Source organism: Urtica dioica, chromosome 3, assembly GCF_054948205.1.
Source record: "Urtica dioica subsp. dioica isolate 48M chromosome 3, U.dioica_male_clone48M_v1_H2, whole genome shotgun sequence".
NCBI classification, from domain to species: domain Eukaryota; kingdom Viridiplantae; phylum Streptophyta; class Magnoliopsida; order Rosales; family Urticaceae; genus Urtica; species Urtica dioica.
This window is the reverse complement of record NC_142758.1, coordinates 41,072,711-41,087,618: the sequence shown is the minus strand read 5'-3', so window position 1 is coordinate 41,087,618 and position 14,908 is coordinate 41,072,711. Positions and strand designations below refer to the sequence as shown.

At 38.2% G+C, this 14,908-nt stretch overlaps 2 protein-coding genes across 3 annotated transcripts; one reads left to right on the top strand and one right to left on the bottom strand.

Annotated features, from left to right (window-relative positions):
• Positions 1–282: 282 nt before the first annotated feature.
• LOC149402809 (putative 6-phosphogluconolactonase 1) lies at positions 283–2,752 on the top strand. Its single transcript, XM_089609561.1, has 4 exons — positions 283–371; positions 827–989; positions 1,129–1,264; positions 2,132–2,752. Exons 2-4 carry the CDS (start codon positions 829–831, stop codon positions 2,609–2,611), a joined length of 777 nt encoding a protein of 258 aa, XP_089465687.1. The 5' UTR covers positions 283–371; positions 827–828; the 3' UTR covers positions 2,612–2,752.
• A 6,037-nt stretch (positions 2,753–8,789) lies between these two features.
• Positions 8,790–13,529, bottom strand: LOC149402808 (fructokinase-like 2, chloroplastic). Of its 2 annotated transcripts, none has more exons than XM_089610155.1 (5): positions 13,414–13,529; positions 12,884–13,194; positions 12,142–12,800; positions 9,676–10,147; positions 8,790–9,180 (listed from the first exon to the last, which is right to left on the bottom strand). In XM_089610155.1, the coding sequence occupies exons 1-5, from the start codon at positions 13,452–13,454 to the stop codon at positions 8,939–8,941; spliced, it is 1,725 nt and encodes a 574-aa protein (XP_089466281.1). In that variant the 5' UTR covers positions 13,455–13,529; the 3' UTR covers positions 8,790–8,938. The 2 variants fall into 2 exon arrangements, with proteins under 2 accessions (XP_089466281.1, XP_089466282.1); XM_089610156.1 differs by having other exon boundaries at positions 8,791–9,180; positions 12,884–13,179.
• Between the last annotated feature and the right edge of the window lie 1,379 nt (positions 13,530–14,908).

Below are 14,908 nucleotides of genomic sequence, written 5' to 3'. Positions count from 1 at the left end.
ATTTATGTGATTTTCAAAAAATAAGCGATACTGGTGACATAACGGAAAATGTTAATAGTGAAAAACAGTTCTGCTATAATAATGTGTATATAGTATGTATGTATGTGTATGTTTTGTCATAATCAGTAGATGCACGTGGAAGCCAAGAAGTAAAAACAATATATTATTTTATTCGTTTCTTTTTCAACTTCAACTGAAGTTTGAATTTAATTAATTTTGCATTATAAAAATCCTCAGAGAAATAAAGAGGTGTGTAATAACATTATATATATATATAGATCACTAATTTCGTATTATACTACCCACCTTCATCATCTTCTCCTTCCTCATCACATCTTTTGTTCCTTTGCTTTTATTTTCCTTCCCTCTTTGTAAGCATTTCTTTTCTTTTTTCTTTTTCTCATTATTCTTTCTGTTTCTCAAGTTTTTCTTTTCTCTATTTTAATAAATTCTCTTCTAAGGCTAGTTTCAACACCCGTCTGTAACTCTGCATGCTTTGTGATGGAATGTTAATTGAGATTCTTTCATGAAGCTGAAGCTGTACTGTATATAAAGAGTATTTTTAATTAATTAATTTTTTTTTTTTTTTTTTTTTTGTGGATCTTCGTCTGATCATTTTTCCCAAAAGCCCAAAGACATGCATGTCATGTCATGCTCTATTAACATTGTTAAAAAGATCATAAAGCTTTTCATCCTTTTTTTCATAACTCAACAAGTTTTTTTCAAAGGCATACATCTTGGACTCTCTCTCTCTCTCTCTCTCTCTCTCTCTCTCTCTCTCTCTCTCTCTCTCTGTGTTGTTTCATGTGTGCATGGAAAAAAACAGGAATGGCTGTGTTTGGGGCTCAGGAAGTGAGGGTTCATGAGAGTTTGGATGAGCTCGGGACTGATTTGGCAGACTATATTGCAGACATTTCTGAGACTTCAGTGAATGAGAGAGGCTTCTTTTCTCTTGCCTTATCTGGTGGTTCTATCATTGACTTACTGGGGTATATATCATTTCAATTAATGTCCATATTCCTACCATTTTTTTATGTTTTTTCTAACAAAAAAAAAAAAAAAAACAACTTGGGTCTACAATGTTCCTTAATTTTTTTTCCTTGGTTTGAATTTGTGGGTGACAAACAGAAAACTGTTTGAAGGTCCATATAGCAAGACAGTGGATTGGGCAAAATGGTACATATTTTGGGCTGATGAGCGTGTTGTGGCCAAGAACCATTCTGATAGCAATTACAAGCTCGCCAAGGATCGCCTTTTCTCCAAAGTTCGTCCTTTATTTTATTTTTTATTTTTATTATTTTCTGTCAGTTTTATAAGCTATGGAAGATTTGGTTTTCAAATGAAACATTTCATTTTTTTTAATGGAATATAATGGAATATAACATTTGAATAAGAGGATTTTAGGTGTGGTTGCACATGGACATGATATTTGGTTGATTTATTTTCAAATCCAGCTCTAAATTCTGATCTCATACACTTGTTGTTACCTTGTTGAGTAGTTATAATTATCCTCTCACATTGAAAGCGTTTACTTGGATATTATTAACATGAGCTTGTCGTTTTCTTTCTTTGTTGTGTTTTGGTCTCACATTTCATTTTGGCTCTAAAACACCCTTCAGAACAAATGTAGAAGTCTCCGGTACATTTCTTGAACAAGTATTATTTATGTATTTCAATCTCATGAGAGATGAGACAACACAATTCTTGCATCACTTTACATAGATTCTTCCCCATTAATTACATTGTTGAATTTCTTTTTTTTCTTTCTCCTTGACGTTTTGAATTCTTTCTTTGACCTTTATGAACAATGCTGCAATTTTGTCCACAAATTTGGCCTAATTTGATCATAAAAAATTGCCCCACAATATATTCATATAATGATACACATAAGATGTGGCGGAGTCAGGTAAGGTAAGGACCACGGATATATGCGCACGCGAACTTCTAAAAATTAAAATTTGTACCTTTAAATTTCATCAATTTGTAAATTTTTTTATATAAAAAAAATATATATATTGAGATTTATGGAATTACTCATAGTTTTAGGTACCGCTACTGCCGATTGTTATCGGTTTTTTTATTTTATTTTTTTTATTAAAAATGAGATTCATGGAATTACTCGTTGTTTTAGGTACCGATCGTGCCGAGCCACGTGATATCGATAAACGACGCAGTTTCTGCTGAAGAAGCGGCGAGCGAGTACGAGTTCGCGATCCGTCAGCTGGTGAAGTCGAGGGTGGTGTGCGCTTCGGGGGTGAGGGACTGCCCAGAGTTCGACCTCGTGGTACTTGGTGTGGGCCCGGACGGGAGCTTGGCCTCACTCTTCCCGGCCCACCCAGCGCTCCGCGAGGAGGGCGAGTGGGTCACATTCATCACCGACTCCCCCGAGCCCCCGCCCGAGCGGATCACCCTCACTCTCCCCGTCATCAACTCCGCCGCCAATGTCGCCCTCATCGCCGTGGGCCCCACCAGGGCCGACATCGCCCGCGTGGCGCTTCGGCATCCCGGGCCCGCCTCGGCGGTGCCTGCTGGGATGGTCCGGCCCACGAGCGGGAACCTCGTGTGGTTCGTGGACAAGCCCGCGGCGTCCAAACTCGGTGATGGCTTATGATGAATAAGAATGCACAACATATTTTTAGTGTAGCATTATTTTCCCTGTTGAAAACAAAATTTGGAGTTGTGTTGGTCCAAAATCTCCTCATTCCCAAGTGTATGTTTCTCTTTTTGGTATTCAATGAAGGGGTTCTTGGCATTTTCTTTCCGTTGGACCTCTTATTATGTTATTATTATTATTTTATTTTTTTAATCTTTAGGGTGGAAAGGAAAAGAAATTTAAGAAAAGGCTAAATATCTTTATGGTTCCTTAAAGCAATGAATTTTTGTTGAGATAACCTAAATATATATACATTGAAAGGATAATGTGGCAAAAAAAAAATGTAGCTTTTGCTTCTACTCAACAAAGTGGATGAGATTAAGATAATGTATATGATTTGCTTTTTGGTAAACGGAAAAGGTAATGGTTATGATATATATATATATATATATATATATATATATATATATATATATATATATCGAAGCTTCCTTCCAGGCCATATGCTATTATTAGCTGCATGCGGGACATAATGAAATGATCTACTTAGAAGCGACATATCACCTCTGATGCGGCTTCTAAGTTTGAGAACTTGACGCGCTGAATGCTCCCGCGAAATGGTAAAAAATGTTTAGAAGCGAAACGTCGCTTCTAAAGTGCTCGCAATTTCGCGGGAAATTATTTAAAGCGGCAATAGAAGCGACATGTTGCTTCTGATTCCGCTTTTTAATATTATAATTAAATTTTGCAAATTTAATTTAATTTTCAAAAACAGGAAAAACAAAAGTTTCATTCACCTACGAATATCATAACTAAATACAAAACGTTAGATAAAAAAAAATAGTTATATACATATATAATAAAAACTACAAAAGTCTAAACAAAATAAAAGACTAAGTGCGATCAACTCCCAACCCTCAAGTTAGGAGTTCATCCGCGTTTTCCACGTCCACGTCTAGTGCCAAGCTCGCGACTACAATCCCTATCATGGAGAGCTGATGACGATGAAGGATCCTCAGATTGTCGCCACGCCTCGGTGGTGCGCTTGGAGGTACGAAGGGAGCTCAATGACGGTGACTCTTTGTCGTAGAGGCTCGCAATCTGGCTCAACCTCGATGCAAAGTCCGACTCGAGTGGTTTGGGACTAGGCCTAGCCTGAGGTGCGATGTACGCACCAGCTAGGTCCCTTACTGCTCTCCGTGGGAAGGACATCTCTTCGTTCCCCTCCTCCATCTGAGCTAATAAAGATCCTAGCGATTCCCATTGCTCCTCAGCTTGCCGTCATATATCAACGAGCTTATCTATGATCTCGGGCTACATACGACCATTAGAAACTTAATTACGTTAATTGAAACATGAATCGTTAGTGTAAATTAAATGAAACTTACATAGTATTTTCCAGCAACAAACGTAGTCCAACTCCCATAAGTGTTTTGATGAAGTTTCTCCAACACCTCGAGCGCTCCGAGCATTAAACCATTAGCCTGCCTCTGCAAATGTATATAATACTTGTTAAATAAGTTGAATAAGTTATCTTTTAGCTAAAGTTGAATAATATCAAATTAAAAATGAAAATTGATGAAAAAGAAGGACTTTAATTCAAATACCTATTTAACACCTATGTAGTAGGGCCAATTAGATATATCTTTAGTTCATATTTGCTTAGTTAATAGCTACTATCACATATACACGTTCTTCCCCCCATAACATAAACAAACTATTCAATTAGGAAAAAGATCTTTTAGATCTCTTTTATTTATTCTACAATTACTTAATTTTAATATCGTAATATATGTTTTACTATTAATTATTCTAGATTGTATATACCTTAACCTCATATATATATATATATATATATATATATATATATATATATATATATATATATATATATATATATATATATATATATATGTTCTCTGAGTCTAAGTTTACCTTAATTTGCTAAACGTCTACATTGCGTCAGGTTAAGCTAAAAAAAGAATTCATTTCAAAATTTACAAACGGGCAAATGGCAAAAAAGAAAACTTTTATTTCTCTTCTATATCTTGCATCTATAATATTTTTTCCTTGGTGGCTCGTATTTTTCCCTCTGCTTCGGGTTGTCTCGCGACCCTTCTACAGCCTGTCCCGCAGCAATACCTTGACCAACTCCAGGTCCAATAGAAGCAAGTACAATGGCCAATCCAACGGCAATAACGGAAGCACCAAAAATTTATGGAGTTGCGGTTGTACTTCAATATTGCATTAATTATATTTTTTTATAAGAGTTTTTCGTTTTTTCAATTTTATTCATATTTATTTTTAATCTTTTTTAATATAAATTAAAATTAAAAGATTACTATAAATATTGACTATAGCTAAGAGCTAAAGTAAGTAGAAGCGGGTAGCGGGAATCGAACCCGCATCGTTAGCTTGGTCGTAAATTTGGGTGGTTAAGGGTTTGGGTCGGATTTTTGGGTGATGAAGGGTTTGGGTTAGCCGTGGTGGTGATGGCATGGTGGTGGCCGGAGTTAAAAAAAATGAAAAAAGAGGTAAGGGGAGAAAGAGTCAATTACGAGAGAAGGTGGAAATGGTGGGTGTCGGAGGAGCGGCATAGGCGCAAGGGAAGAGCTTCCAAGAGGAGGATATGGTGTAAGAAAGAGAAAACAAGAGAGAGAAAGAAAAAATAAACTCACCCAATAATGTCGTTGGAGGTCCTAACCGCGGAGGTGGTTGTTGGAGAAAAAAATCGAGAAGAAGAACAAATGAGGAAGAAGAAAGCTCGGTCAAATCGAAACGAGGAAGAAGAAGAGAAGAAGCTTGCTTCTATAGTCTGACTTAACTTTTAAAAGCGACTAGTCGCTTAAAAAATTACGTCAAACAAGATGCTTCGTTTTGTTAGAAGATGAAAAATTGAGCAAAAAAAAAATCGCCAAAAATTTCATGAAAACTGGAAGTGACAATCGCTTCTAAAGTGCGGAGAATTTTTAGAAGTGGCAAATCTCGTTTCTAAAACTAAAAAAATAACTTTTTTCATGTCATGAACTTTGTATTTCCGTTGACTAACCTGGAAGCAACAAGTTGCTTCTAATATCAAAATTTCTCTTCTAAAATAGAGCGGCGCTTCTAAAAGTGTTATTTATTGTAGAGGTACTAATCGTGCCGAGTAATGTGATCGATAAGCGGCAAGCGAATACGAGTTCATGATCTGTCAGCTTGTGAAGTCGAGTGTAGTGTGCACTTCGGGGGTGAAGGGCTGCCCAAAGTCCGACCACGTAGGCCTCGGTGTGGGCCCGGACGGGAGCGTGGCCTCACTTTTCCCGGCCAACTTGGCGCTCCGCGAGGAGGGCGAGTGGGTCACATTCATCACCGAATCCCCGAGCCCCCGCCCGAGCGGATCACCCTCTCTCTCCCCATCATCAACTCTGCCGCCAACGTCACCCTTGTCTCCGCGGGCCCCGCCAGGGCCAATGTCGCCCGCGTGGCACTCTGGCATCCCGGGCCCGCCTCGGCAGTGCCTGCTGGGATGGTCCGGCCTACGAGCGGGAACCTCGTGTGGTTTTTGGACAAACCCGCGGTGTCCAATCTCGGTGATGGCTTATGATGAATAAGATAGCAACATATTTTTAGTGTAGCATTATTTTCTCTATTGAAAAAAAATATTCTGTGTTGTGTTGATCCAAAATCTCCTTGTTCCCAAGTGTATGTTTCTCTTTTTGGTATTCAATGAAGGGGTTCTTGGAATTTTCTTTCCGTTGGACCTCTTATAATGTTTATTTTATGGGTAATTTAGCAAAATAGCCAATTTAAACGTTGAGAATTGCTAAATAACCAAGGTTTGGTAAATAGTAGGTAAATAGCCATTTTTTATATATTTACAAACGTAAATATCAAGTAAATAGCCACTGCCATATTAAGTCACGTCATCATTTATGGCTATTTACTTAATATTTACCAAACCTTGGCTATTTAGCAATATCAAACGTTTAAGTTGACTATTTTTCTAATTTTTTGTTATTTTATTGTTTTTAATCGTTAGGGGGGAAAATGAAAAGAAATTTAAGAAAAGGTTATTTTTCTTTATGGTTCCTTAAAGTAATGATTTTTTGTTGAGATAACCTAAATATATATACATTACAAGGATAATGTAGCAAAAAAGAAGTGTAGCTTATGCTTCTACTCAACAGAGCAGAGGGGATGAGATTAAGATAATGTATATTATTTGCTGTTTGGTAAACAGATATGGAAATGGTTTATAATATATATATATATATATAATTTTTGAAGCTTTTTTGCAGGCCATATGTTGCTTCATATGCAATTATTTGCTGCATGTGGGGAACAAAATGAAAAGATATCAAAGGAGTAAAAATTTGATGCCGACGCTTATTAGTTTTTTTTTATTATTATGTAATCTATAAATGCAGTATTGTACTAGTATCTTTGTAGTATGAAAAGGAAAATGTCAGATATATCAAAATTTAGTTATCATGTTAAAAATGTCAGATATATCAAAATTTAATTATCATGTTACTTACATGCACATTGTTGGTACGGAACTTCATCTTATTTGGACCAAGTCACACACGTGAGCCTAAAAAGCTTAGGCTCACCTCAAAATCATAGTTCTTGAGCCTCAAAAGTTTGTGAGATAACACTTACAACTTGTTTGACACACCATTAATGAGCAATTATAATTTTTTAATGAATAGATTAAATAATTTTATGTGTTTTTGTAGCGAAAAATCTAAAAACATTCAACTCATTTAAATGAGTATTTAAATGGTCATTTGGCCATTCTTTTAATTTTACTAGATATGTGAATTAAACTCATTAATCATGTCGACCATAAAAAATATCTTAATTATTATGTATTAAATTTTCTCAAATATATTACTTCATTATGCATTTAATCATATTAACAAAAATAAATGTACTAAAACTAGGTGAGCCTCAAATTAAGTTATATTGTTATAATTAAGTTTGCTATTTATTTTATTGAACAAAATATTATAAATTATCTTGATAATAAGAAATAAATTTTCAATACCATAAAATAGTAATGATTTATTGAAGAAAATAGCTCACAAGGCCGAAGTAAATCAAATGAACTCAAACACGCGCCGAGGTGACGAACACCTCACCTCAGGAACTCAATTCTCAAGAAGCCAACGACGTAGTTCGATAAGGCTTGACAAGTCCAACAGTCAAAGACGTAGAACGAGTCATGCTCGCTCAAGGCGGAACCACGTGGAAGAGGTTACGAATTCAAAAGAGATGTTACTTTCGCCTCACACCACGTGTAACGTGATCCAGCAACCAAGGGAGATTGTGGCGACGTGGCACCGAAGACAACATAAGAGGTTATACGTGAGAACGACTATAAATAAAGCCTCAATATCCAGAAATCACATGCATAATTCATCTCTGAAGCACACTTGTTTACATTTAACTGTTTCATGTATCCATTGTCATTTTTTTAAACTCAAATATTGTTTTATCACGTTATTATCAGTAAAGTTTCGTGCATTATTTGTATTCAATTGTTTCTTCCTTCAATTTATAATATTTAAATCCATTGACGAGGTTAGAGACCCTTTTTTTTTATCTCCACCAATCTAAATAGGATATAAATCACGATTTCGACACCTTGACAGGTGTAGCGAATCCGGCTTCATAACACATCCTTTTCTTTTTGTAAGGTTTTTTTTTTTAAAGAACTAGCACCAAAAATATAAAGACAAATCCTTTGTTCTATTTATTTAAATAAACTGGTTAAATGTCCTTCAACAAATGGTATTTATTTAGACTCGATACCATCCTGAATTAAATACAGAAATAGAAATTAGCTTCTCCACCTACTCTCAACCATCCTAAATTAATCGATGAAAGACATGTAACATACCCAACGTTTTCCAGGACAAGGACACCATGGCCTATGGATTTCCAAATAAAATAAATACATAAATAAATCCAAATGTTCATAAAATTGACTCTCCAAAATCCAAATCTATGCGTATAGCAATTTGGCACTTCCTTTTCCATTTTTTTTTAATACAACCACATAAATAAAGTCAACAAAAATTAAATAAATAAATAAACAGAAAACTATCTGTCATCTTTAGCAAGGAATAACTGAGAATGCAAAATTAGCATACTAATCAGATAGTAACACAGCCTTTCTAATAGGAAATGTAAAATAAAATTTAAAAAAAAAAAAAAAAAAAAAAAAAAAAAAAAAAGCCTAGGAACTAGTAACCTAACAAATGGACTGCAAAATTGTTAAAATGTTATACAAGTCATGGACAAGAGACGAAGAAAAAATGACTTTACAAAGAGGCGTAAAATACATATTCGTCGGTACTAGAACAGTGAATCGACAGCGGATTTGACTGTGCGGTATTCCTTTTCTGTGATAGACCTTATTCCATTTGAGTCGGGTTCGACTTCGTCTTCTTCCATGTCTTCTCTGGGAGGCAAGCCAGTTGCGCGCCCGAGCGCCCATTGGTCAACCACTCCACAACTGATCGCAAACTTTATAATGTGCTCCAAGTAACCTTCATCCGTTATTAGGTCCATCTGAACAGCCAACAATCTCAAAATACCTGCAAAAAAAAAAAAAAAAAAAACCAACACAAAACATATCAGAAAAACAAGCATAGCTTACAAAACAAAAAAAACAAAAACAAAAAAAACAAAAAAAAAAAAAAACAATTTCGCTGTCAGTTTCTCATGTTTGGATAAATGAACCGAGAAATTTCACGAATACCTCATTTGAAGATATTGGTTTTCTGAATACCTCGAATTTTATAACATTTCATAAATACCTCGTTATTTTTTGTTTAATTTTCAGATGATTTTGCTGATATTTTAATGAAACTATAAACTAACAAAAATAATAAAACTCTAAAAAGTTAAAACAAAAAAACGTATTCTCAAAATAAGAATGCGAATCCAGGTGTTACCGAAAAAGAAAAGTTTTTAAAATAAGGCGGCTCGGGTAAAGGATAAGTTTTTAGTCCTAAACACTTTTCTTTCTGTGCAATGTAGTTATCAAGTCATTTTTGAAAAATAGCAAAAGGGCAAGTAGTAGTTAGTACCGGCGACGATGCCATCTCCGGAGGCGTACATGTCGCTGGTGAAAGGAGTGAGAGGCGGGTCTTCCATGCCCTTGACGGAGCCGTGGTGGTCGGCGGTGTAGTAATGGACTTTCGAGGTCCCGTTGGTGACGAACAAGACCTTGAGGCCGTCGTGCCAGAGAGGCGCGACGACCTCGGGGCCGTAGTGCTTGAACTTGGAGGCTTTGTTGTTGCTTGTGTCGAACTCCTCGTCGGGGTCGATTCCGAGGAGGAACTCGAGCTCCTGCTTCGTGACCTCGACGACGTCGGCGAGCCGCCACGCCCGCCGCACCAACGACTTGGCCTCCTCCCTCGACTGCCACAGGGGCATCGGGAGGTTCACGTCGTAGAAAATCGTCCCGCCGGCCTTCTTCGACATCTTTATGGCCCGAATCGTCGTCGACCTCATGTTCGGGTCCAGCAGAGAGTGCGTGCTGCAATACAATATCTTCGCCTGCACAACGGATCGTTAAAAAAAAAAAAAAAAAAAAAAAAAAAAAAAAAAGAGAGAGTCAAAGTTCTGATAGGGAAGATAAATCAGTTTCCATTTTCTCTCTTTTCGTGTGTGGTTGGAGCCTGGAAAATAAAATCTCTCAGTGTATTCTTTGTGTTGTTTGTGGATGGAGAGGGAAAGTGGGAGGGAAAATGTATAACTAAAAGAAGGGGTTCCATTTTCAATGGAAAATCGGGTATAGAAAGTGAAATCCATACTAATTTTGTCTCTTTTCTCAGTCTTTCTTTTCCTTCATGTTTTCTTTGACTTCCAAACCCTACACCGAATTCTAATTTTCGCTCTTTTTCACGTCGACTTTCATTTTTCCTCGCTTTTTCCGGGTTCCTAACGGAGCCTTTTTTTTTAAAAGAAACAGCTGACTTTATTAGAACCACGGAAAAGCCGGAAAATCCAGAACAAGAATTACAAAAAATCACAAGGGAGAACCCCAGGCAAAACAGAAGCCCTAGAAGTATAAAATTACAGCGAACTAGACCAATCCCTAGCCAAGTCCGCTAAATAAAAGGACTTGAACTCGTTACAACAGGAAAAAATCCAAAGAGCGATACAATGATTAACATATCAGTCAACGCGTTCAAGTTCCACGCCTTCAGGTTCCTAACGGAGCCTTAGCATATGATCAATAATTAAGTACGATCTTGATACAGAATTTCACTCTTTGGGATACCTCACAGCATAACAAAACTGCCGATGCGTTGAGACTGTTTAAAAGGGGCTCGTTAAGAATTTCTCGGACTATTACTCAACAGAAATTAAGAGCTCGATTTGGGCAAATTTAGATTTTGGTCATTTAAGGACTACTACGTTATCAGGAGGGATAAATTAGTGATCTTCTTGTTCATGTTTTGAGTTTGTTCAATCACATTTCGCGATAGAATCGAGTGAGTTAATATGCGACCCGAAGCATCTCCGTACAAGAATCACTAATATTATCGTTAAACTGGGTTCACAATTCGATAGGTCAACCAATCATCCGTGTATTAGATAGACCCAGAACTCTCCCCAAAAGGCTAAAGCCTAATTTCCTCTCCAATTGATTGATTCTCGGCTTTCTATACATAGGCTAACCCTTAATATTTATCTAAGTATATGACTGTCTAAAAGTCTTATCACTCCTCTAATTACCCTAATGAATTATTTTGTTACCTATCTAGTATCTAGGGTTATTGGTTAGGGAAATTAGGGGTTTTCATTTATGAAATTATGCAATTAGGTTTTTTTTTAAGGCAGCTTTGCTGCAGTGGGGATTGAACCCACGACCTCCACACAGGAGGTGGTGTGGAATTACCACTAGGCTAATTATGCAACTAGGTTTATGGTTTTGAGCCCGGCTCATTCGGTTGTAATTCTTAATCTATTTAAGCGACCCTAAATTAATGAGAAAGGGAGCCAATAATCAATCACTACAGATTGGCAAAGCTCCCTCTCGAGTCAGCTGCCACCCTGGCAATCTAGTCAGGATAGTCAATCAATGTAACGTGCTAATATATATAAAGCACCTCTTTCCTTTTTTCTATCCTAGACTAAGTTGAAATCTGACCAATTAGAAAAACGCGAAGGAACTTCAGAGAAACTGGGGAGTCTTGAGTGGGAGAGATTTGGGTAAACACTTCTCGGGTAGCTTAGGACGCACTTTTCTCTGTGCTAGTTCATCGGAGACACGGATTGTGAGTTCTCAGGCGTACTGTGTCCTTGTAACTGATCTTGAAGTCGTGCAACGAATTCCTCTGGGGAACTTCTTGGCCGAACCTCGTAAACACTTCTTGGTGTTCATTTCTGATCGATAGTTGTTCGAAGATTCCTCTACAAGAGAATTAGGTCAATATCCTAACACTCCCGTTCCGAGATCGAATCCCGGGCCGTATCATATATACGATCAATAACAATAATAATTATAACTAGGTAAGTGGAGAAAGTGCAGACGAGGTTTATACCTCCCTGAGCACGTCGAGGTCGATCTCGGATTTGGAGAGGGAGTCCTCGGCGCAGGGCTTGACGCAGGTGGTCCTGAGGGGGCCGCGCTTGCTGAGCCTCATGTGGGTGACGGCGGTGGGCCTCTTGGGGTCGACCTTGACGGACCTCGTCTGGACCTTGTTGACGTTCATGTAGTAGAGCATGGCCTCGCCGTAATCGTCGGCCCCGAGCTTCCCCATGAAGGCCACCTTCCCACCGAGGCTGGCCAGCGCGATGGCCACGCTCCCCGCCGACCCCCCCGGGGCCCGCACGAACTTATCCGGCGCCCAGTACGCGTCCTTCATCCTCGCCTTGATCTCGTGGTCCACCAGCCGGTTCGCCCGCCGCCCCGACGGCACGAACGCGTGCTGCGCCGCCCCCACGCAGCACACCAGCGGCGGCCACCCGTACGACCGCTGTGTCTCCTCGTCCGCCTCACCGATCTCCAATTCCTCATCGTCTTCTTCTTCTTCTTCTTCTTCTTTCTCCTCCGAGAAGAACAAGAACGCCTCGTCCTCCGTCTCCTCCGGTTTCGGCTCCTCGCTCGCTTCTTCTTTTTCCTCCGCTGCTACTTTCGCCTTGCTTTTCCTCGGGGCCCTTGTCTTCTTCTCGGATTTCGGCTCCTCTTCTTCTGATACGGCTACGATCGTTCCAAATTCCAATCACATTCCTGATGACCGAAGAATCCAAAGTTACTAGCACATTATCGGATAAAGAGAGTACCTTTCTTCCGGGTTCTTCGCGGGGCTTTCGCGGCTTTTGAAACCACACTTTCCGGGATCTTCGAGTCGGAACCTTCCTCGTCCTCCTCCGTGGGCTTCTTCTTCTTCGGGCGGCCGGGCTTCTTCTTTGTCGTCTTGGTCTCTTCTCCTTCTTGGCCCAGGCTCTCTTCGGATTTCTTTCTGGCTTTGAGGTGCCAAGTCCTCTCCGGCGAGCAGAGACGCTGGAGCTGGAGATATTTCGGGGGCGGACGGGATAAAGACGACGGTGCGTTGCGCGAAGCGCAGAGGTGTTCACACCTGTGTGTAGAGAAACTGAACAAGTTCACTTCTTTAGCTGCCTATGTTATTGTGTGCTTGGTTTTCGTTTTCGTTTCAGTTTTTTTTTTTTATTATTAATTCTTTTTGAGGTTTATCCAAATACGAGCTTTTAAACATCATTTTTAACAAGAAAAATTGAACATAGCTTCGATGTGGAAGCTAGCAGCGCAGATTAAAAAATGCGAAAGAGAAAGAGAGCGAGAGATAAAGAACCTGGGTAGAGCGACAAAGTGAGCGAAAGATAGAGACGCCATCGTCAAACAGAGAGAAAGAGAGAGAGAGAGAGGTTTTGGGTTTAAGGCATGGAATAGCGAAAGAGTGTCTGAACTCTGAACAATTATTTTCTTTATTTTTGTAAATCTTTATACGGTGTCGTTTCTGCAAACCTTTGATGCATTTTTTTTTTTTGGTTATATAGTTGAGTAGCCATTTGGTTATAAAGGATTTGTTTTTAGCCAATCTTTTGTTAATTGCCAGTAAATAGTCATACTCATCAATTAACAACTAATTAAAAGATCAAACAGACCTCAATAAATATCCCGCTCATTTTAAACTGAATAATAAAACATAATTACAGAGATTTGATCATCATAATTGTCGCGCTATTCCTGAAAGCAAATTAAAATTCATTAATTTGTTAGCTCCTCACCCTAACCATATTCCCGAAACAAAAAAGCAAAAAAAGAAAAAAAAAACCTAAAATTCCTCTGATTGAGGATCATCCGATGAAGACAGACGCCGCCGCCACCAGGGGTTGGTCTTGTCCGAGTACGAGATCTGGAGAAAGGAGCCCTTTATCACGCGATTCTGAGAAGAGAAGAATGGGCGCCGGCTTGGACCTTTGCGCGGGCCCGCCCGTCGTCCACACTGAGAGGCAGATCCCAGCCCGAGGAGGAGGCGCCGCCACGGTACAGGTCCGAGAGGACAGACGTCGCCGCCGCGACCTGGGACTGATCTCGATCGGGTCGAATTTCTTCAGATCGAGCTTCATTGTTGTTCTTTACACATGATTTTTTTGGTTTTATTTTCCTCTTTCTTCTTCGTCTTATGGATGTAAATTGGATTTGTAAATAAGAGTCATGTAAATTGTAAATTGATTCATTTATATGTAAATTGATGTCATGTTAATCAGAGAGTTATTTACACGTTAAAAAAAAATCCAACCAAAATAAATAACAGATTTCCAGATTTACAGATTTTAAATATTAAAATACAAGTTAATAAATCTTATTAACAGATTTTCAAATAATGTTATGTAACAAAATTAGAAACTAATCACCTAAAAATATGCGCTAAGATATTCAAATCCACGGCCTCAAAATTTTAAATTTCAGACCGAAAATATTTAAGGACTCTCGTCCTAAATTTGAAATTTCAATTAATACTTACCAATTTGGTTTAAAATATTTCTTTCAAAAAAAAAAAAAAAAAAAAAAAAAAAAAACTGCCTAAATTACAGTTGCTAATCTGAATATTACAAAGGCAAAGCTGTAAAAAAAATCTATCATAAATATGCAACCACGTAAGCAATTTGGCTATTTACAGATTATTTACAAAATGTTAGGCCAAATTTAAATTGTTATAGATTATGTGGCTTATGTAGCCAAGTTTTTGTTTTTTTTTTTTTTGGAAAATCACTCATATATACCATGTGTTTTATATACTATGTGTTTTAGTGAAAAGTCGATTTTAACTTTCAATTTTCAAA

Bases quoted from the DNA above. Each gene is read 5' to 3' on its own strand.
- LOC149402809 (XM_089609561.1), top strand. From the start codon at position 829: ATGGCTGTGTTTGGGGCTCAGGAAGTGAGGGTTCATGAGAGTTTGGAT. The intron at 990-1,128 runs GTATATATCATT...GGTGACAAACAG, and splicing joins TCTATCATTGACTTACTGGG to AAAACTGTTTGAAGGTCCAT. The intron at 1,265-2,131 runs GTTCGTCCTTTA...TCGTTGTTTTAG, and splicing joins AGGATCGCCTTTTCTCCAAA to GTACCGATCGTGCCGAGCCA.
- LOC149402808 (XM_089610155.1), bottom strand. From the start codon at position 13,454: ATGGCGTCTCTATCTTTCGCTCACTTTGTCGCTCTACCCAG. The intron at 13,195-13,413 runs GTTCTTTATCTC...GAACTTGTTCAG, and splicing joins CACTTTGTCGCTCTACCCAG to TTTCTCTACACACAGGTGTG. The intron at 12,801-12,883 runs GTACTCTCTTTA...GAACGATCGTAG, and splicing joins GCGAAGAACCCGGAAGAAAG to CCGTATCAGAAGAAGAGGAG.